Genomic DNA, 23,481 nt, shown 5'->3' on the forward strand with positions numbered 1-23,481 from the left:
ACTAACCCTTTCAGGAAAGAGTCTACTTAATAAAACCTTTGATAAAATAGTCACTCCATTTTCTGAAGATTACTGCTGTGTTACTGTGGTGACCCAGAAATCACAACAATCTTAATTCTTGACCATTTGATGTTATTTGGAGCCAGCCTTGCTGGTTTGTTTTGTTTTGTTTTGTTTGAATAGTGAGGTGTACAAGAACTTGATTTGGCCCAACAGAGTAGTGTGCTTTCTCCTGGCCATAGTTCTTCCTTCTACAACACAATACTGTAGAGGATGTAAGAATTATTTCTTCTCACAGGTCACACTGTCCAGATCACTGGTTCTTTCTGTTCTCTGTAAGCTTGATGCTTGAATATTCTGGGGGTTGAAGAGATTACCTAAGAACCTGATTTTAGTCTATGGTTTGAGGTTCAGTAATGGACCTTATCAATCTAATCTAAGTATTTATTAAGAATGGATTACATGCATATTTGTGAAGGAGAAAGATGTTTTGATACCCAGGAGGTTTGACCACAGATGTGCATTATAGACCAAAAGTGCATCTCACCAGATTCTGCTATGATTTACCAGTTCTGAAAGAATTTAAACAGGAAACTCACAGAGGGGGAAAAATAGCCTCCAGGCGCTTTACAAGATTCAGGCTGCTCCTTCATTAATTCCACAATAATTATTAACACCTATCATGGGCCATGCTGAGGCTCCATTATGTTAGGATGAGAAAGTAAATAGAACCAGATCATCTATTTAAATGATTCTTTTTGCATTCAATGTGGGCAATCAGAGTTGTTTTGTTTCTTAGTTTTTTGTAAATGTATATATTTACTTATTACTAGATAAGTGTCTTGACATTAAGAATATCTGTAATCTCAGCTGGTCAAAGAACTTTGGAGGATAGTGTGATAAAGTAGGACTGGCACAGCTCATTAAGATTCATTTCGATTTGGTTCCATTCATGGATGCCAGCTGAAACTAATGGAGAATGAGATAGGGCAAGTGTGGGAGACGGCTAGTCTTAGCACCAGGTTAGGTTCCAGCCCTCCCTGCCGAAGCTATAAATACAAATGACCAATTTAACAGCATGCAAAGACCACCTACAAGATCTATACCTAGGATCTAATCAGTTGCTCTGCGCCTTCTTTCAATTACAGGATCCCTGCCATGTTTATGGGGACTTTTAATGTGAGCATCACATTTTTGAAGGCCATATCATTATGACTATGTTTGATCTGAGGGTGGGAAAACATGGGCTCAAATAATGCCTGCACAAGGTTACTCTGAACTGAGCTGTAAATTGGAATCAACAAGAGCCTACTGTGGAAAAGCAAAACCATGTAAGGGAAAAGGCTTGATACTATGGAGATTGCAACTCTGAAAAATGGTGCCATTAAAATTACTTTCTATTCTACACAGGAAATGAAATTAGTTAAGAACAAGTACCACAATTTTGTCAAGTCACACTATTTAAGGGCATTTTGAGAAGCGAAAGATGACACAAGGGCAAACACATCATCTCCACTTGAGTGTGGCAACAGGATATGATTTACAAAAGAAAAATTAAATCATCATGAGTGTTATAAGAACTGAACTGCAGCTCATATAAAAAATCAGTGTAACCATGAATCAACTGAGTCATCACACATGGGTGACTTCTCAGGAATAAAGAACTCAATTGCTTAAGACTTTATGAGTGATAAGACTCCTAATAGAAAATTGGCTTGTCTGCCAAATACTCAGATATTATGAAAGTATGGAAGTATCTTTTCTCAATTGTGGTTATTATATCCTGTACTTAGATACTTTGATACTACAGGAACTTCTCATCTTATACCCTTTCTTTGGGCTTTTTCATTCATTCCTATGACTTGAATTCCACCCTCTCCCGTCCCATCCAGTGCTCTCTCATGAACCCAAAACTCCACTGGCGTGTGTCTCTTGCATGTGTCAAACGAATGTGTTCAAAATGAACTGCATTGTTTTCCACCCCAAATCTGGTTCTCCTTGTTGGTATCAAGCCAGTTATCCAAGCAAGAAAAAGGGAAATGATCTGTCTCTCGTTTTTGTACTTTCAATGGGTCATCTAGTCCTATAACTCCTAAAAGGTTTAGAAATATGTCCCTTCCTTCATTATTTTTCTGTGGTTGCTTTTGCTCTTACTGTCATTTGCCTGGCCTACTGTGGAATAACTTGATAGACTACTTCCCTATCTTTTACTACTCCAACTCTTCTTCATGTTGCTCTTGCTTATAATGTATTTCTTGACAGCACAAAGTAAAAGGATCCCATGCACCAAATCAAAACAAACCCAGTGTGACTGTATCATTCCCATACATACCACTTTCCAAAGGCTCCACGTTGCCTATAAGATAAAGTTCAGATTGTTTAGCAAGTCATATTGGGACCCTCCTCTCCTTTTTGGTCTTGTGTTCTTCCCATATGCCCTGTGATCTCGCCACAGCAAGTCTCTTGCCATTGCCCAAATATATCATGTCTTTCCATCCTCTGCCTGGAATGCCCTTCACAACCTATCTGCTGAGAATTCCTGATCCTCTACTTCCTCATCTGTACCACAGAGTGATAACAGTGCTTATTCCAGAGGGTAGTCATGAGGCCTAAAAAAGAAAGGAGAGCTTCTCTCCCCAGAGTGTTTGGCACACTGCAAAGGTTAACTATCATCCATTGTTGTTACCATCATTATCACTATCTTTGCCTCCCCACCGCACCCCCCCCCAAACAAAAACATCTTTGTTGAAACCCTCCCCTAAGTTACCTTAAAGTGTTAGACCTTGCTCCTCTCTGAGTCTGTTTCCCTATTTATAGTACCATATTACGTCAACTTCAAACTTGATGGAATTTTCATATTTTAGCACATGCTTTCAGGGCACATCTTATAATCTATGACACATTGTGGTTTAACTGTCAACAATTTTTCATTCTTAGTAGTACTTGTAATAATGGTGTTTCTTACAATGAATGGCGTATTACATGAGATAGTACACTTAAAGATGTGTAACTGTCATAAAAATTCGGTTACCCAGGATAAATACTGCATGTTTATGGTGGAAGGAAAACCCCACGTTTTCTGCCAATCACTGAAACATCTACATAAAAAAGTTACTACTATTTAGAACCCCATGGTAGCCAAGAGATATTCCATGTGTATATTCTGCAACATGGCAGAACCCCGCCTGCTGAACCACAGAGGAACAGCCTCATGAACTGGCAGGCTGCCATATCCTTCAGTTAAGCATCCACCCCCACCTGAGCCAAACAATGGCCAGGACCAGAGCAAAAGTGGGGAGGGGCTTGCTCCTGAAACTGCATTCCAGGAACCCAGGCTTCAAGCAGAGCAAGAACTTGACAAGGGGAGTGAAGGAATGAAATGAGAAAGGCTAAGGGCCTTGTGTCTAGACTAGTGCTGGCCCATGGAAATATACTGTGAACCACAGATATCATTTTCAGTTTTCTAGTAGCCATGCTTAAAAATGAAAAGAAACAGGCAAATTAATGTTAATAATATCTTATTTTTAACCCAATATATTCAAAATATTATTTTACCATGTAATCAATATAAAAATATCAGAAATGAAATATTTTGTGTCTTCTTATAGTAAGTCGTCAAAATCTGCTCTTGTACACTTGGAGCACATCTCAAATTGGATCAGCCACATTGCAATTGCCCAACGGCTTCATGTGGCTGGTGCCTGCCATTTATATTGGACAGTACAATTCTAGACTGATGTTTGACCAACTCAGCTACGTCATAACAGTAACAGGCTATTTCAACAGGGGCTCTTTTCACCACACAATATTGGGAATGTTTAAGGTTCCTACAATATTACATTTTATTTTTATATTTTAAAATTCTATATAAACGATAGCTTTCCTTTAAATTCTCTTTGTGCTTTGTTTTAGCTGTTTTTGTTTTAAATGTGATTTGAGGTTATTCCTAATGTCCTTCCCATCTTCCTTTCACTATGTGGGTTCAAGGGGCACTGACTCCTTTATTCAGTGGCAGATCTTTTCCCAGTAAGACAGTCCCTGAGAGAGGAACAAGGAGCGAGTGATGTACAGCAGGCTCCTGAATAAACATGTTTTGTTTAGTTTAGTTTTGTTTTGTTTTAAGTAGGCTCGATGCCCAACGTGGGGCTTGAACTCACAACATTCAGAGTAGGAGTCGTGTTTCACCGACTGAGCCAGCCAGGTGCCCCTGACTGAATAAACATCGTCGAAGACACACGGAATGGTGTGGTGTGAAGGGTGACCTAAGCTGGACAATGGAGGTTCTCAACCTGGGCTACACACTGGCATCATCTGGGGAGTAAATCAATAATGCTAATGCCTGGGCCCACCCCCAGAGATGCTGATGGTAGGTCTGGAGTTTGGCCTGGGTATCGGAATGTCTACAAATCTCTCCCAGGTGATTCTAGTGTGCAGCCAGGGTTGCTCTAGAGTTTTTCTAGAACATCTTACTGTTGCCACACTCTTGCCTCACTGACATAAGGTTCAGTTTGCCTCAACTCAATTTCCTCTTTCAGAACAGACCAGAAGAAACTTAACAGAGAAGAATCTAACATACACCTCCAGACGGTGATTTGCAAATTCCCTTTCTAAGGCACTAAAGATTTTCAAGGCTCTAAATCTACTTGTATTCTCTATTTTTCCAACAACAAAAAATAGAATTCACGATATAAGTTTTAAGATGCTAGCTAGTTCCAAGAGAAAGGAGTATAAACCCATTGTAACATATAGGCTGATAATACCTAAATATACACACTGCAGAATTTTCCAGATTTAGGGTAACAATTAAAAATAAAAACAGAATCTAACAACATATGAGCCTCATTTCAAGTTAATTCTACATATTTCAAGAGCACAAGTTATTAATTGGGGGTCAGCAAAAAGGAAACCCTTCATGCTTTTTCTTCAGGACATTTAGGTTATATTTATATGGTATAATACTAAAGCAATGTATCTACTGTGATAACTCACATATAAAATACACCTAATTTTAGTCACATAACACATAAGGGGTGGTATCACTCTTGCTCTTAAGATGGTACTTTGTCTGATAATATCACTTCCATCATATAAGAGGTTCAGCAGTGGCCAAGAGACAACTCCTGACTTCTGCTTCCACACAAACAAGCCCTCACCAAGGAGGAGGGAACAATGATCTCTGCACCAAAGGAACAGCTGGAACGGAGTTTCTCTGACTCATGGACTGAGAATTTTCCTGCCAATTCCCAAGGTGGTTTGGCCATACTTTCTGGATTCACCCTGCTTAAATGGTCTTTTGTTGACGGTGTGGTATCACGGGGCCTTATTAACAACTAGAAAGAGCATGTTGATACATCCCCAGAGCTTCCTGCATGTATTTCCTCTGACTTTCTAGCAAAGACAAAAGCTCCCTCTAACTACCCCATGCTTTTTTACTGATATAATTGACACATAACATATTAGTTTCAGAGGTACAACACAATCATTTATGTATATACTGCAAAAGGATCATCACAATACGTCTAGTTAATATCCATCACCATACATAGTTACAACACTTTTCTTCTTCTGATGAGAACTTTTAAGATCTACTCTCTTAGCAACTTTAAAATATACAATACAGTATTATTAACTATAGTCCCCATACTGTACAATACATTCCCATGACTTAACTTGCTTCATAACTGCAAGTTTGTGACCCACTCTTATATTATGATTCACATCATAAGCTGGATTTGAAAAAAATTGAATAGGAAATATCCACAAGGCATTAAACTTCTACATTCACTAATAGAGATCAACCAAAGTTCTCTACCCCTGCCAAAATCACGGAGGAAGGAACATAACTTAGTAAGATTTCTAAATAAGTGCATAAATGCACTAAATAAGTAGTCTCATGCCTATGACTTCGATCTACTAATCCCAAAAGGCTGACGAGGGCCAAGTGACTTCATGTGTGACATTCATTTGGCCCCAATTTTCCATTCTGAAAAGGAATAAAAATACAACAAAAGGGGCACATGGGTGGCTCAGTCAGTAAAGTGTCTGACTTTTCATTTTGGCTCAGGTCATTATCTCACAGTCTGGGGATCAAGCCCCGCGTCGGGCTCTGCAGTGACAATGTGGAGCCTGCTTGGGATTCTCTCTCTCTCTTTCTCTCTCTGCCCTCCCCCCAACCACACTCACTTGCACATGTGTGTTCTCTCTTCCTCTCTCTCTCTCAAAAAAAGACATTAAAAAAATACAACACAAGTTTTTAAGATGCTACACTGATAAACCTTGGGAGATAATCACCAGCTGCTTGTTCAGGCTGCCTGCAAATCTGAAAGGCATGACTGCATAAGCCTTGACTGTATGTCATTCAGCAGGTAACATGTACTGAGGATTCCCTTGGGCTCCATGAAGAGACAAAGAAAACGTCTTCCCTCAAGAAGTTTACAAGAACAGGAGTAACATTAAAGGATTTAACATATTAAAAAGGGTTTGAAAGGTGATATAAAAGTAGCAGAACAGGGGCACCTGGGTGGCTCAGTTGAAGTGGCCGACTTCGGCTCAGGTCATGATCTCGCAGTTAGTGAGTTCGAGCCCTGCGTCAGGCTCTGTGCTAGCAGCTCAGAGCCTGGAGCCTGCTTCCGCTTCTGTGTCTCCCTCTCTCTCTGCACCTCCCCTGCTTGCTTTCTCTCTCTCTCTCTCTCTCTGTCTCTCTGTCTCTCTCAAATAATAAACACTGGGAAAAAAAGTAGCAGAACAATTCTATCTACACTGAGTAGATAGAGGGAGGAAGGAAGATGGACTGGCTCCAGTCACTGGAGCTGCTAGTGGTCAGCAGGGATGCGACGGGCCGTGGGCCTCAGAGAAAGGTCCAGGGAATGGGGGATGTTTCAGAGATTCAGGGATGTGTAGCGGATGCAGTTCCCTACCTTTCTGGAAGAACTCTTCTAGTTTGTCCTTGAAAGGCTGGAGATACTCCTTCGGTGACTCCCTGCACACCACCATCATCTGTTTCTCACTTGCTGTGAAGAAAAGTTGGGAATTAGATTTCTTGAAGAACATGTACTTGCTGAGCTTATGCTCTGTGCTATGCTCTTTGGTTTTAAGTGTGCAAAACCCTTATCAGTCACTGTTTAAGCAAATTCCAGGGCAAAAAAAAAAATGAAAACAAAACCAGAAGCAACACAAACAAATAAAAATAGTCATCTTACTCCACACCTTTCTTCAGCAACAAAGAAATGCACCACCTTCAACTGTCCTTTTAGAGATGCAGAAAAACCTGACTCGGGGCAGGTAAAGTATTGCGCTTTTGGTCTCTCAAAAAAAAAAAAAAAAAAAAAAAAAAAGGCAAGAACTACTGAATTCCCAGGGAATTAAAGGCCCTTATCCTCTTCAGATTTGTGCTCCAAAAGTAGAGCTTGAAATAGGTTTTGCAGAAATTCCCAAGCAACCAAGTTGCCTGGAACCCCCCCGAACATCCCAGCATGAGAAGCAAGCCCAGGTCAGGGAGGACTGTCCCTCTCTTTTCATGCTTCTCATTCACCCACCCTTCCCATTAATATTCCACTAATGCATGTGAAATTGTTTTACATGTGACATACTTCAGATAGAAATTATAAACGGATTTATAATTTATAATCTACAATCTTTCATTTATAATAGATAGCTTTTTGGATAATCACATCCCCTCAAATTAGACAGTTCTGATTTGGTCATATGGAAAGCCCACTAACCCACAGTTCACCATCACAGGGTAATGACTACTATTTGCTGAGATGGGGAATAGTGGAAAGTTATGATCTTTCTATTGTTCTGTTTTAAGGGAGAGAAGATCAAGGGTTAACTCGGAGGCTTGTTAAGTTTTCTTTGGTCTGGGGCGCCTGGGTGGCGCAGTCAGTTAAGCGTCCGACTTCAGCCAGGTCACGATCTCGCGGTCTGTGAGTTCGAGCCCCGTGTCAGGCTCTGGGCTGATGGCTCGGAGCCTGGAGCCTGTTTCGGATTCTGTGTCTCCCTCTCTCTCTGCCCCTCCCCTGTTCATGCTCTGTCTCTCTCTGTCCCAAAAATAAATAAAAAACGTTGAAAAAAAATTTAAAAAAAAAAAAAAAAAAAAAAAAAAAAAAAAAAGTTTTCTTTGGTCCGTGTGAATTATAAGCCAAACTCGTCCACTGAAAACAAAGAGGAAAAGATGTAAGACAAGATAAAACCATGGATGGGTGCTCGTTGCTAATTAAATGCAAACTCTGGGCCTTCTCCATCATGGTACCATCTGTACCCTTCAGGTCTATTTCCACATACATTTGACCAACCAAACCAAAATTCTGCAGTGCTTCCAAATCCTATCAGCCAACATTCTCAGTTCCACCTCTACATTCATGTGGTTCTCCATCCGTTCTTCTGGAGTGTCATACATACTTATAACTGCAATAGACAAAGTCCCACTCATCCTAAAACGTCTCTCTGACATGCTGCCATGTCATAAAGCCCTTTCCAATCCAAAATTCTGGCATCCTTCAAGTATCTCTAAAACCTTCTGTATTTATGTTTTACCATTCATTATATTTATTTGTGTACTTATATTAATACTTATGAAGTCATCATGGAGGTGTCATTTACTTGCCCCAAAACTTCTCCAGAGAGTTCCATGCAGATGTGGCCAAAGTGTATGATTTCCTCATCTTAACTACATTCTATTCTTTTTTGGAGAGAGATGGAGACAGAGTGCATGTGCGTGCAAGTGCACGCAAGCAGGGACGGGCAGAGGGAGGGGGAGAGAGAGAATCCCAAGCAGGGTCCATGCTGTCAGTGCAGAGCCCGACATGGGGTTCGATCTCACAAACAGTGAAGTCATGAACTGAGCAGAGATCAAGAGTTGGATGCTCAACCGACTGAGCCACCCCAGGTGCCCCTTAACTACATTCTCATGTGAAGGAAGATTAAAAAAAAACATCAGCAATGCTGACCCAGACTCAGAGTGGGCTTTCCAGGAGTACAGCATGACCTCCTCATCTTTTCCTTCTTTCCTTTCTTTCTGGCACCGAGGGTCCCAGTCTCCACTCTGCAAACACTGTGATTGTCCCATGCTGATTTGAAAGGGCTCAGTGTCATCTAAAGACTCTCCCCACCCCCAAACATCCACTCCTTTATGGCATAAGACATAAGCAAGGTAACCTGTCTTATGGTACCTCCAGATTAGTTCTGAGGGTAGACCTACAAGCAGGAGATTGGTCAGAAACACTTTGGAAGGTGTCTGCTTTCAAGAATCGACATTTTTCAATGAACTTTCATGGCCACATAAACTTTCCTGATGATACCCAGCTATGATTTTGAGAGCACGGGTAGCCATATTTAAAAGAAAGGTGGAATTTCTTACAATATAAATTGGGAAAATTTAAATTCTTTAGCCCTCTATTATGTCCAAATTCCAACAATTCCATTTGTAGAGAACTATTTTTCATAAACACAGATAATATATGGTAAGGTATGTCTGTACTTCAGTAATAGGACATAATTAAAGCCATGACAATAATTTCTTCAAGGTTACTGCTCCCTAGCCAGAGTAAAGCCAAAGGCACAGCTTGTTTTTTCAGTAACAAAAGCAAAATCGCTACTTCTGCCTGAATTAAAAAGATTGATCATTGTGGCTCTTCCTTTGTCCTGGCTGTGGTGATAGAGCTCACGGGGTCTAGGGAACAGCTCAGATTTTGAGGCCATATAGTGGTATAGTGAAGGGCTTGTGCTTGGATCAAGTCCTTCGTGGGCTCGGCAGGGGGCTGTGCCTTGTTTCTCTCATCTGCACAGCAGGGACCCCCTCCCAGACATGATATGAGAATTAAGTGAGATGATGCATATAAGATGGTTTGCAGAATGCCTGGCACTGGCAAGTGGCCTCACAAACACTATTTGTTATTTTTATGATTTAGTAACATTGGTCGGGAAACATGCCCCATCCAGAATGGTAAGAGAGTCACGGCCGAGAATCAGTGACTACAAATGCTACGCACCAGATTTACAGAAACATGCTCTCTGTTAGGAACACAAGGATGATAATTTTTGTTCCTTTGCTGAAGTTCTACCACCCACTGTTAGAATTCCCTGAAGAAGCTCCTGAGAAAGATGAAGCAAGTATGAAGCAAGAGCCCTAGGCCTCTGGGCCTCAAGGTTCTGAACTCAAACTGAAGCCAGTGCGCGCAAGAGCAGCTCCCTGGCTGGGCTTGGAGGTCCTCCCTGCATCCCAGCTGACCCAGCTTCCCACGTGACCTGTTAGAATCAAACTTCTTTCCGTGATCAGAGCAGAAGGGTGCTCTCTGACCAGCTCACTGACCGTCCCCACACAGTTGCACGTTCCAGTGACCAGGCAGCTCGCCCACTCCCACTTATTAACTTGGCTTATCTGAGATGCTTTCCAGCAGACAAATAGGAGACCTGAAGATTAATTAATGATGACACCGGAGACCGGCAGTGCACAAAGGGGAGAGGTCACTGACAAATCCACAAATGTCGCTTATTTTCCAACCAGAGGGCACGTATACAATATCGCCAGACCACCAAGGTTGCCTCAGACACAGGCCGAGCCAGCGTTTCCAATGTTTAAAGCCTAAGTCACCCTACATTCTCTTTATTGTTATCTATTAAATTTGGGGCAGAATTAAAAATATATTGATTCCTGAAGTTAGATAGTAAGTGATGGTCATGAGAGAGAGATTAAATATTGAAAAGCAAAACATAAGGGAATAATGGACACTAAATGGACAGAGTTATTTTAACTCATTTAAAAGATGAGTGCTTGTGAAGCATTTCAGTGAAGGATATGGCCTTGAATGTTTTAAGATTTCAGATATTAGACTGTTAAGGTCAAAGGTGGTTGTCTTGTTTTTTGTTGTTTTGTTTTGTTTTTGCCCCATGAGAACAAGGAATAAAGTTTGTTGAGCCATTTTATTTATTTATTTATTTATTTATTTATTTATTAAAAAAAATTTTTTTTAATGTTTCTTTTTATTTTTGAGAGAGAGAATGAATGGGGGAGAGGCAGAGAGAGAGGATTTGAAATAGACTCTGTGCTGAGAGCAGAAAGCGCAATGTGGGGCTTGAACTCATGAACCATGAGGTCATAACCTGAGCTGAAGTCGGAGGCTTAACCAATTGAGCCACCCAGACACCAGTGGGTCTGTTGGACCATTTTAAAAGCATGGGTAGGCTGCAAGACTATAGAGGCAAGGCCTACATATAATTAATTCATCAAAACCTAAGACATGTCTAATTGCTCAAACGTCCATGGGCATTTTTTAGGAGAACATGGAACATGTTTATTTGTCTGAGTTGAAGGATCTGTGGGCTTAGAGGAGTCACAATACATTTTTAGAGGAAAGGAGAGATTTATCCAGACTCTGCTTTTTCAGTCTGGAAGGCTCTATTCTCTGCTTACCTAATTCCTACTCCACCCCCTCCATGGCTCTGTGCCAGTTTTACTTCCCCCTCAGTTTTACAAATTCCCCATCCTTTCCAAAAGTCCCAAGCTCCAAGGACCATTATAGCGGATTGTTGTGGCAACATTCAGAACTGTGACCAGAGCAAGTCTTTTATCAATAGGGTTTACATGAGAGATATAAATCAGAGTCAGATACAAAGGGCATAGAATGCTGGGTTAAGGAGTTTATCCCAAAGGAATTCATTCAACAAATACACCAGTTCACCAAATATCCCCTTGTGTGTCAACTAAACGCACAACTTATATTTGGTACTGAGGATGTATTAGTGAAAAACCCAGACTAAAATCTATGCCCTCAGACATTGTAGTGAATGGGTCACCAACAACAATGGGTAGGGCACATAGTAATTATTGTTTCTAGGAATTAGAACTGCTTGTAAACAGTGTGAATTATTTCCTCCTGTATTAACATAACTGTACTCTGGTATCTCTTTTTAGCAATACCAGCACAGTATAGTGTCCTTCCTAGTGTTTTCCACATGAAATACACATACACGCACACACACAGAACTTTCAGTTTTCTACCCCCAAACACACTTTTATCAAAAGAAAGTAAAAAAAACAAAAAAAGAAAAAAAAATTCAGAAATCAAAATCACAATATTAGCACAATAAACCTACACACTTCTTTTTCATGGTATTGGCCTTGAACTGAAATGGCTAGGGAATTACATTAAATCCAATGCATTAAAATGGTAAAATAAAAACAGCTTTTGGGGATTTCTATGGAAGGGGAAAATTATACATAAAATTAGTAAAAAATTAAGAATTTTTCAACTTTGATTATTAAAGGTAGGCACAATAGAGAGTATACTATTTTTAAAAACTTCTTACAAAAAAAGACTACATGAAGGAAGGCTTCAGGATGACTTGAGTCAAACACAAATGATAAAAGCTTAAAATAAAAAGTGCTTATTGCAAGTTCCTGAGCTCTGATGCTAAATACGGGGGGCATCTTAAGGCTTAGCATGGTGAGTGGTAAGTAGCATTAGAGGAAATCCTGGGTAGGGGGAATAGAAAATCTGTTCTAGAAGAGACCTACACAGATTATATTCTGTAGGGGATTGCCAGACATATTCTGCTAAACAGCCCCTAAAGTCAAATTTCTGGGCTTGAATCAAACCAATGTACATTAATGACTCTGGTGTCGACAACCTATATGTAATCAAAGGTGTTTTCATTCATTACCCTTGATTTGGAAATTCAACTGATGTATTTATTACGTCCAAATCATGCCTCTTAGTGACTGTATTCATCCAAAGGAAAAAATAATCTGTATCCTGAGTACTCAAAAAACTTGACTGGGCAACTGGGTATTAGGAGTGAAACTACAGGCCTCATATACGTGGTACCTGGGTTATCTCGTTAACACAGAAATAATGTGGACACACAGATGGATTCACATATGCCAGTGCTTTTTCGTGTCTGTACATGCACAGTGTTTATGGCTCAAAAGCCATTGAGAGAGCATTATGCTGAGTGAAGGAAGCAAATCACAAAGAACTACAAATTGTATAATTCCATTTGTATGAAGTGTCGTGAATAAGCAAATCTAGAGGGACCAAAAGTAGATGATGGTTGCCTATGGCTAGGGGGGAGACTGAGGAGGTGATAGCTAAAGGGTATGAGGTTTTTTTGGGGTAATGAAATTTTCTAAAATTGTTTGTGGTGATGGTCTGCTGTGAATACACCAATAATCATAATATAGTACATTTTAAGTGGATGAATTATAGAAAATGTGATTATATCTCAAGCCATTTTTTAAAAAAGCGATTAGAAACTCTGAGTCTTAAATTAAAACCATAATACACAGATAAGTGAAGAATGTTCTTTTTGTGCTTATTTTTGCAAGGTAGAATGATTCTTCAAATCTTAGATGTGACTGTGTCTTCATTTCAACAGTTACCATGGATCTGAAGTTTGAAATACACATGTACTTGAGAAATCAAACACATTAGTTTTAGAAAGGTACCAATAAATGTTATAAAAATAAAAGACCCATTAAATAAATAATTGGACTTAAGAGAAGTACTGGCAAGACACTTAAAGAATTTGCTAACTTTTAGGGGCACCTGAGTGGCTCAGTCAGTTAAGCATCTGCCTCTTGATCTTGGCTCAAGTCATGATCTCACAGTTCGTGGGATTGAGCCCTGCATCGGGCTCTGTGCTGACAGCATGGAGCCTGCTTGGGATTCTGTCTCTTTCTCTCTCTTCCTCTTTCCCCCTGACTTTCCTGCTCATGCTCTCTTTCTTTCTCTCTCCAAATAAATAAATAAACATTAAAAAAAAAAAAGAATTTTATAACTTAAAAAAAATTCAACCCAAGCTTTGGTATTTTCTTGTGGCATAATAATGCTTATGTATATGAGTGTATCTACTATATATATATGTATACACACACACTCACACACAGAGCAACAATCAATACTTTAGAAAATCCTCTTCCCTGAACTACTCTTACTCTAAAGATACATTTATTTCTTAGTTTTCCATACCACTGATTGGCAGGGGAAGTTATTTAATACCTCTATTAGTTTCTTGATACATAAAATTTCATGAGGACTAAACAAAATGTACCTGAAAAATCCTTTGTATATCGAACAGTACATTCTATCTGCAATATTCTTTATCCATTTGAAATATTTAAACACTACTAAGCCTAGATAGATAACATATTGTACATGACTGTACTCTTTTCATTTCCAAGAACCAGGAAACAGTAACAATCATCCCACAAACTCTTTGAATTAAGTTAACATTTCTAATATTTACGTGTTTAGTAAACAAATCATTATGTTATAAATATTTGAATCCCTTTCACATCCAAACCATCTTCTAAAAATTGCTCAGGCTCTTTTTTTTTTTATTTCTTACTCACCATGTACTTTCAGACCCATTGATATCTACCTCACTCCTCTGAGGACACTGAGAAAACACTCTGAAGTCACCAAGGAATCCATCCTACTGTCTGCTCCCTTTTTCTTCTTTTTAACCTTGTCTTGGCTCACTGCCCAGCAGGATTCCATGTTCAACACTTGCCTTTCCTGAAATACTTTGTCCCCTAGCTCTGTGCCCCACTCCTGGCTTTCCTCCTAACTCTGACCATCCTGTCTCCTTTGCAGCCTCACCCTTCTATAATCAACCATTAAGTGTTAACGTTCTTTACTATTTGCTTTCTTCTCGTGCTTGCTCTCTACCTCAAGAAAATCTCACGCAGGTAAATGTTGCAGTAACCATCATGAAGACTACGACTCCCAAACCGACATGTCTAGACCACAGTTTCACCTCCAAAAGAGCTGCCTCAGTACCTTCTTGCCTGGTCCTCCCACATCTAACCTTCCCCATCTGATTTGTTCTTCACACTAGAGTCAGTGATCTTTATAAAATACACATCTGACTATACCAATCCCCTGCTTAAACCTGCCGGTGGCTTCCATTACTCCTCCAGATTGGCCCTTCCAAGGCCCTGCATGGGTGGCTCCTGCTTGCCTTCCCAGCCTCACTCTCCTGGCCACACTCTGCGCTCTAGACACATGGCCATCTCCCAGTTCCTCAAACACCATCAGGTCCCTCCCAGCATCAGTGTGTTCCTTCTCCAGTGACATTCTCCTGTGCTCCTAGTAACCAGGCCTTGTTAGTGGTTAGTTGTTGTTTCAATCTCAGCTCAAAGGTCACTTCATCAGTATTTCTTTTGGACCCTCCATTCTATACTAATGAGGTTTCCTCTGTTATAGTCTCATAGCACTGATACTTCTCCTTTGTAATTATAACTTTCATGATTGGCTGTCTCTCCCATTAGGCAGAAAGAGTATATTTTGCATATTGTTGTATTCCCAGCACCTATTATATCGTCTAGCCCATAGAAGATACTCAATGAGTATTTACTAAATAAATGAATAAACCACCAAATAGCAGGGGTGGTGGTGGGGAGTCCTATACACAAGCAGTACAGATCTTAATGCCTTGATAGCATTTGGCTCTAGTATCACATGTACATATATAGATGTTTATATACACACAGATATGTGAAAAATATATCTCTTGATATGTATATGTATAATCCATGTAGATGGATACAGGGACTGGAGAAAACGGACGGGATATCAACCATGTTCATTCACATTCATGAATTCAGATAGGAGATAACAGATTCGTTATTTATTTATTTATTTATTTATTTTTGAGATACACATTTTTCTTTTTTTAGTCTCAAAAGCTAGATTCGGAATTCTTAGAAAGGAAATAGTCATTATCGGAAACAAAAATCTTTGATTAATTCTTAGGGTCAAGCATCCCACCATCTCTAGAGGAGAGCTTGGGTGGGTGTTAGGGTGTTACCTAATATTCTGGCTTTAGGGAAAAGTGACATTGTCTTTCATAACAGGAAGAAGAGCTTGGGTCCCTTTCAGAAGGAGAGATGAATACAGAGGAAGAAAGAAAGAGAGGAACCGTTGAGTTGGAGAAGGCTGGTCGCTGGGGCATCCCCTTAGCTTCAGTAAAGCCTACTGAACTCACAGTGCTTGCTGTGAGCATGGGCTGTGAATACTCAAGGTGCTGAATCTTACACCAAGTCTGGACCTGGCACAGAACAAAGATACCTTACAAGGAGGTAGAGGTGCCCCCTCCAACAAGGAAATAGAAGATTGGAGGTACCAATCCTCTTTCCATCAAACCTTATGGACAGCTCTGTTTTTCTAAAGAGATTTTGGAGTAAATTGTTCTTAGATCACAGGAGACAGGGTGGTTTCTACGCCTACTATGCACACACATGGGTTACACAAATATTCATACATTCAAAATATTGAGTATCTGCACTATAGCACTGTGTTAAATGTTGGGGGGTGGTAGTATTTAACCAGAGGTATTGGCCATCTTTCCTCTAAAAATGCTTGTAAGAATCTAGAAACAGAGATAAATCAACAAATTGTAATGTAGTGCAGTATCACGGGACACTGGGTAGGGGCTTCCAACTCAGACTGGGGTCGGGAGGTGGTGGCCAGGGAAACTTCTCTAAAACAGATAACTTATGAGTTCAATTGAAAAAAGTTCAGGAGGAGTTAGCCAGCCAGCCAAGGAGAATGAAGGAAGAGGGAAGTAGTTTCAGAAAGAGGAAATATGATGAGTGAAAGTAAAGCATGATGGGAATGCATTTGTCTTGGGGGATAAATTAAGTGGTAATAGTATGGCTGAACCTCAGGGACAAAGAGCTGTTCTCTTTCCCAGATATTTAGTGTCCTGTGTTTTGAATCACTTAGATTTTGATTCAAAGGCACTGCATTCAGGAAACTGGATTCAAAGGAGCTAGGACCACCATGATTGGGGAAAGGAAGTCACAAAGTGCCACAGAGGTAGGAGGCTTGTCATTTTAAATAAAGTAGCCAGGAAAAGTCTCAGTGTGAAGATATTTGGCTGCAGACTTGACTAGAGTAAGGGAGAGAGCTGTAAGTTTGAGGAGGGAAATCAAGAGTGTTATTTAGGACATGTTAAATCTGAGATGTCAATTAGATACTCATGTTCTATATAAAAGTTTGCAGTTCAGGCTTCATGGATGGGATAGAAAAATGTAGCCAAAGAAGGGAAGGGCTGCAAGACAAACCCTGGTTTGTCCTCCACAGGTGGTGGAGGAGAGGCCCGCGAAGGATGGAGAATGAGCAGCTGGATAGAAAAGTAGGGCTGTGGGGGTGCCTGTGTGGCTCAGTCGGTTAGGCATCCGACTTCAGCTCAGGTCATGATCTCACGATTCGTGAGTTCAAGCTCCGCATTGGGCCCTGTGCTGACAGCTCAGAACCTGGAGCCTGCTTCGGATTCTGTGTCTCCCTCTCCCTCTCTGCCCTTCCCCTGCTCATGCTCTGTCTCTCTCACTCTCAAAAATGAATAAATGTTAAAAAAAAAATTTTTTTAAAAAAGTAGGGGTGCGGAGTCACATGGTCTGAGAGGAACCCAGTATTGCAAGGAAAAAAGAGCAGTCATCTGTGTGCAATACTGTTGAAAGGTCAAATAGAAGACAGAGAAGTGGCCACTGATTCTAGCAACATGGAGGTCTCTGGTCTTCTCAAATGCAGTTTCAGGGACCAGGGGATAAAAAGAGGAAGAGGGGTGAGGTTAGTGGAGACAGATTCTATAGCCACTTGTTTAAGTAGTTAAGCTAGAGAAAGAATAGCAAGATGAAGAAAATCATTCCACCCAAGAAGATACTGTCTAGAGCTACTCTGTTCAAGAGTGGGTGCTCCTTTCCCCAAAGGAATGTTGTGTAAAAATAAACCCACCAGGAAGCTTGAGCCCAGGGGAGTCCCATGATGCTGATTCACTTCACAGAGGGAGGCTGACCAAGATGAAATTCACCTTAATGTCCCATGATCATGAGTATTCTCCATGAAAAAATTTAAGCAAAAGTGACAGGGCCAAGTGAGGACATGCCAACATGCTTTAGGACTTTTGGAAAGACTTGCGAAGCTGGGCCACCAGCTACAGCCTTTGCACGGAATTGTCTAAGGCACTATTCAAAAGTCCCCCCTATCAAACATCACAGCTGAGTCAGAATTTCCACTGTGATGATTATGTGGTTATAGACGCAGCCTTGGTCTGCGAGACATTAGCATGAAAAGTATTCATTAATCACCTACCCATGACTAGGCCTAAATATAGACGGATCAGGCATGACTTGATTTATAGGGTGTTAAGCGATCCATCCATTTATTTAAAAACATCCCTTCTCATGGTCCCCATGAAAATCATCACCATTAGAAGCTTTCCCTTGAACTGAAGATGTTAACTTCAGGAGATCTCTTTAGACATGCATACATATGAATTTAAAAGGAAAACACTATTAAAGAAGAATTCATTAACATTTTAGTATAAATTAATTTCTCAGACTGGTTTGGAAAGGCTGGGGATGTCAAGCAATAGATGGGAAAATTGTGTTATAATGGAAGAAAAAGGCACATTCAGCCAAGGTTCTGATCTCCAGGTAGACTGTATTAACAGGAAACCTCAGGCAGGCAGCCCTAATCACAAAGTTCCTGAGCAACTGAAAGGGAAGGGAACTCATGCTATCATGATCAGAACAGTCATCATTTAATACTTTCATACCTTTTTTAAAGTGTCTTGGCCTCTGCATCACATACTCTCCTCCATAGTTTTATAAGGGCTGCATTTATATATGTATTTTATACACTTGTATTTGACAGAGAAACACATGTACCTTTATTCTATGAAAGATATCACGCACACTTTCTCATTTATTTCACAGAATGCACATGCACTGTGTTTAATAGCCATATCAAATGTCATCAAATAAATGTACCCTAGTTTATCTAACAATGCCCCCACAGTTGAACAGTGAAGTCCCTTCTCGCTTATTCTTGTAGTCAGGCAGGCTTTAAGTAATTTCTGTGCCCAGAAAAACTTATTCAGTTTAAGATTGCTTCTTTGGGATAGATTTGAAAAGTATAATTATGGGTAAAATAAAACATTGTTAGGGTTCTTGATACCTATGGTCAAACTGCTTTTGGTACAACACAGATTATACCAAAATGGGAATGATCAAAGGGACAGATTTTTTAAATTACAACTGTGCCTTCTGTATTTGTGTCTTGCAGAGGTGGCTGGCTACATGTAAACTACAATTGCGCCCATCACCATAATATGGGGGCTAGGGTCCTTGCATTTCAAGTGATTTTACTCTAGAATGTAAAATATGAGATGATCATCCATGCACTGAGGTAGTTTTCTGACAGATGACTGTACCTGGCAACATGCAAAAGTTGACACAAAATAATTTGTGATGTAACTGCAACATAAGGCTAGGTTTGAGGTCTGTCCCTGAAAGCAGCCTTTCTGAAAGGCCCCCCGGCCCCATTTAATTGGAATGAAAATTACACTATCACCAATACCAATGGAGTTATCTGAATGGGCTTGGGGAACTGTCTACAGGCATATTTACATTAAGCACTCAGATTTCTGAAGTATACATTTATAAAATTATAAACACATTATTTTAAGATGTTCAGACCTGTGAACCAAGGATATTAAACTGGACACATGATTAAAACTCAGGGGCACCCGGGTGGCTCAGTAGGTCAGCGTCCAACTCTTGATTTGGTCTCAGGTCATGATCTCGCAATTCATGAGCCCACACTGGGCTCTGTGCTGACAGCATGGGAACTGCTTGGGATTCTCAATCTCTCTCTCTCTCTCTCTCTCTCTCTCTGCCCCTCCAGCACACTTGAGTGCGCTCTCTCTCTAAAAATAATAAATAAAAAAAAAATCCAAGCCATTTCTGGAGAAGAGACAGAACCTATATTTTTGGGCAACCAATGGAGTATTTGCATTAAGGAGGGTCTTTAGTGAAAATGAGCAGGTGAAAATTAAGAGGTTGCTGATGGGATCAGCAAAGGCAGACCAAAGACACATTAAGTAGTATATGGCTTATTCTCACAGAAATTATACTTGAGGTCAAACAATACGTCTTATCCAATGCTCGAATCAGGAAAATGGCTTCCCCATAGGAATTCTTAAATAAAACATGCTTCTTGGGCACCTCAGTGGTTCAGTCCGTTAAACATTGTGATTTCGACTCAGGTCATGATCTCACGGTAGAGAGTTTGAGTCTCACATCAGGCTCCACACTGCCAGTGCAGAGCCTGCTTGGGATTCTTTCTCCCTTTCTCTCTCTGCCCCTCCCCTGCTCATGCTCTCTCTCTCAGAATAAGTAAATAAACTTAAAAATGCTTCCTCTAGAGCCAAAATGCTTATTACACGGTAGTTTCTACTAACATTAAGCGACAGATTCTCCAGTACATATAAATCTTGAAGGCAACAGGCCTGCCTCCTTACAACTCAAGAGAATCAGTAAGGGGCAGGGGTAACCAAACTGATCTGAGGACTATTTCCTTCCAGCAGTACAATAGCTGGCTGCAAAGAGACCAGTGATTAAGATACATAAGTCCCATTAGCAAAAAGCAACCTGTTTCCACATTGCTCAACCAGGACAGCTGCAAGCCTTCCGCAATTTCTCTGACCTCTGGGCCCCCGTTCCCATTTCGGCCTCTGCTGGTTAGTCACATTAACCGTAATTTTCTACTCTGGAGAGTGTTTACATCCAGATAAACCAGAAAGAAATTTAGAGGGAAAAAGATGGAAAGGCAGAAGGAGAAGAAAGCAAAGGATGGAAAGTTATTTTAAAACACCCAAGCTCAACTGGTGGACACATTCTGGTATCTCTTCTTGGCTAAAGGAATCCCTGGCAAAGCATGAAGCTGGCAACGGCAGCTAATCAGTTTGCCACCGTTTTCAGATTTAATGCAATATTTGGCTCAGACGTTTAAAAAAAAATCCCCTATTCCAGCTAAAATATTTACACAGTCCTATGTGTCTCACTTAATGCCTGTTAAGCAATTGTCTTTTAAAACTCCACAGACACTTGTAAATCTGTCGGGAGAATTGTGGCCTATAAACAAGGCTTCAAATAAAGAGGGCTGCGCTGTCAATCTGCTAGGAGTCAGGATTTCTGAGGATGTGTTTGAAAATAAAGTTGAACATCAGAAACAGTTGAGAGCGGGTAACCAAGCGGCCAATAGTCTCGCTGGCGGGATGATGTTAGTGGTATTGTCGGGAAGCCTCCAGACACTGACCTCAGCTATTTAAAGTCCTGCTCTCCTGTAAACCTGTCATTGAGCCTACCTCTCTGTTGAGTTACGGCACAGGGAAAGTTACTGGTCCAGAGGCCCTGGTAGTCTGCCTCCCAGGGCCTGGCAGGTTAGGGAAGGTGAGCGGGTGATGTCTGCGACAGGACACCGTTATTTGGTTAGGCAGGAGTGTGTCAGGAAGGATGGGACTCTTAGAGGAAAGGGGAAATGCCGAGCAGGACTGAAGTGGGGCGGTGGAAGGAGACAGCCGAAATGGTGACACAGAAGCAGTATCCCCCGGGAGAGGCTAGGTATGACAGATGATGAAATGCCTGTTAAACTCCCTAAAGTCTTCAGCGCTGATGCCACGGAAAAGGCAGAAGAGGCCTATGTTAAGCTATCTCCTGCTGCCCTGGGGGAACCCCAGGAACTTGTCCGTGTCTTTCCAGATGAGCCACGTACTTGTGGCAGGACTTTGTTCAATCGTTCAGTTATTTCCATTAGATGAGTTGCCTGGTCAGTTTTACTCTGTGCCACTGACCTCAACATGGTGTTGATTAGGATTCACAATTAATTGTACAATAGCTTTAAGGAAGAAAAACAACACATTAAAGGTATATACCAGGTAAAAACAAACAAACAAAAAAACTCAGCCTCAGCTTAAATCGCTCAATTTGGGGGGAGGGTAGGTGGTTAAGGGGAAAGATGTGTCCTGGATTGCAAAAACAAATTAGGTATTTGTAGTTCCCAGATATAGTGCCTTTAATAGGAGGGAGCAACTATTTGTTGATTCCCTTTATAATATCACCATCAGGAAGGGTGTTGCAACTGTTTTCGTGAAATGGCACAACAGCTGGAGGGCAAACCCTGCTTTCCTTCCCCACCCCTATCAGAGAGCAAGTTTTAATCACTGTTCTTAGGGACAGATTCCTATTCCTGAGAGAAGAGGAATCTGAAGAGTAAGTAGGAATCAGTTTCTCCCACTAGAAAATGAGAGTAACACTTGCTCTCAAAACGTGTTTATAAATGACTTGATATTTTAGTTAGTTTATTCAAAATTAGCAGCTAACTCGGTGCTATGAGTAAATATTTGCTAAACAAAGGAGCTGAGTGTAAGGTCAAACAAGCCCCACCTCATATTTCAGAGGGTGTGTTTTTTTTGTTTGTTTGTTTGTTTGTTTTTTTTTTTTTGGATACCTGGAAATTTGATAGTGTTTTTACAGTCCATCAAAATAGTCAAGAAAAACAGTGCAAAAACACAGTCAAATTAGCAGTTTTAGCCCATGGTTAATGGCACAGGAAAAGTTACTGGTTTAATGGCACCTTGTCGCTACACAGAATTGGGCATAATGTCTTCTATCTCTATATGCTATGATTCCCTGAAAACTATACCAAGTTCTCAACTTGTATGACTGGTAACAAATGGCCCTTAATAACCAAAGATGTCTTGGCCCTTAGCCTGCCTTATGTGTCTCATTTTATTCCTTACAAGAACTCTATAAACTTGGTCTGGCTATTATTCCTTTTGATAAATAGGGATGAATAAAGTTCCACAGACATTAAGTGGCTGAGTCAGAATCTGAACCCAGGGATGCCAGACCCACTGGCCTTGTGCTATCCAACCTTCTACCCTAATCACCTACAGGGAAGTTCTAGAAACAGTATGGAGTAGCTATGAAAGTGCTTTGCAAATAGTAAGAAACAAGGTAATGAAAGCTAAAAATCGCTCACTGCCACCAGGGGATCCTTTGATTTTAAACGGAGAAACAGAAGGCTGGGCGAGGTTAGGTGGAGGTTATGTTAGTAAGCGGCACAGAGGAGGCCAAGAGCAGGGCTACTGACTCTCAGGCGGGTCAGTGATCTTTCTATGGTACCTACAGGGTAGAGTCACAGTCCATGACCTCTACCCATTCTAAGACCCATACTGAGGCCAAGAAATCTGGAAGAGATAAGGACATTGGCAAAAACTCCAATCCCCTTTGCTGGGGCTAAAGAGACCTCCCTCCAACTTCACTCATTTCATCGTCTGACATGAAAAGCATCCATTTGTGGATTGTGAAGCTTCCACAGGGTCCAAGATACACAATTTACTTGCGCAGGAAAATATTTTGATATTCGCAAAACCACCCACAAATCTTTTTCTGTGAAGAAATGCTTTGACCTGACACAAGTTTACGGTAACATAGCATAAGCTCTGGCTTGGTAATGACAAGACCCAAGTCCTATGCTGGCCATTCTGCTTCCTATCTCGAAGACCCATCTTCTCCTCTACAGGCCTGCCCTAACCACTTCAAAGGATGAAGCTATACCCACAGGTTGGGGATCACCATTACAACCGCATTAATACCTTTTTCTTTTTTTGAATGGGAATATAGAAGATACT

At 40.7% G+C, this 23,481-nt stretch overlaps 1 protein-coding gene across 11 annotated transcripts in view; it reads right to left on the reverse strand.

Annotated features, from left to right (window-relative positions):
• The window catches only part of FMN1 (formin 1), a 432,271-nt gene that overhangs the window by 92,307 nt on the left and 316,483 nt on the right, over positions 1 to 23,481 (reverse strand). For all 11 annotated transcript variants that reach the window (XM_042942504.1, XM_042942497.1, XM_042942498.1 and 8 more), the window contains one exon: positions 6,918 to 7,010. In XM_042942504.1, the coding sequence (XP_042798438.1) occupies positions 6,918 to 7,010 (93 nt within the window). The remainder of the gene's footprint in view (positions 1 to 6,917; positions 7,011 to 23,481) is intronic.

Source organism: Panthera leo, chromosome B3 (genome assembly GCF_018350215.1).
Source record: "Panthera leo isolate Ple1 chromosome B3, P.leo_Ple1_pat1.1, whole genome shotgun sequence".
Taxonomy (NCBI): Eukaryota; Metazoa; Chordata; class Mammalia; order Carnivora; family Felidae; genus Panthera; species Panthera leo.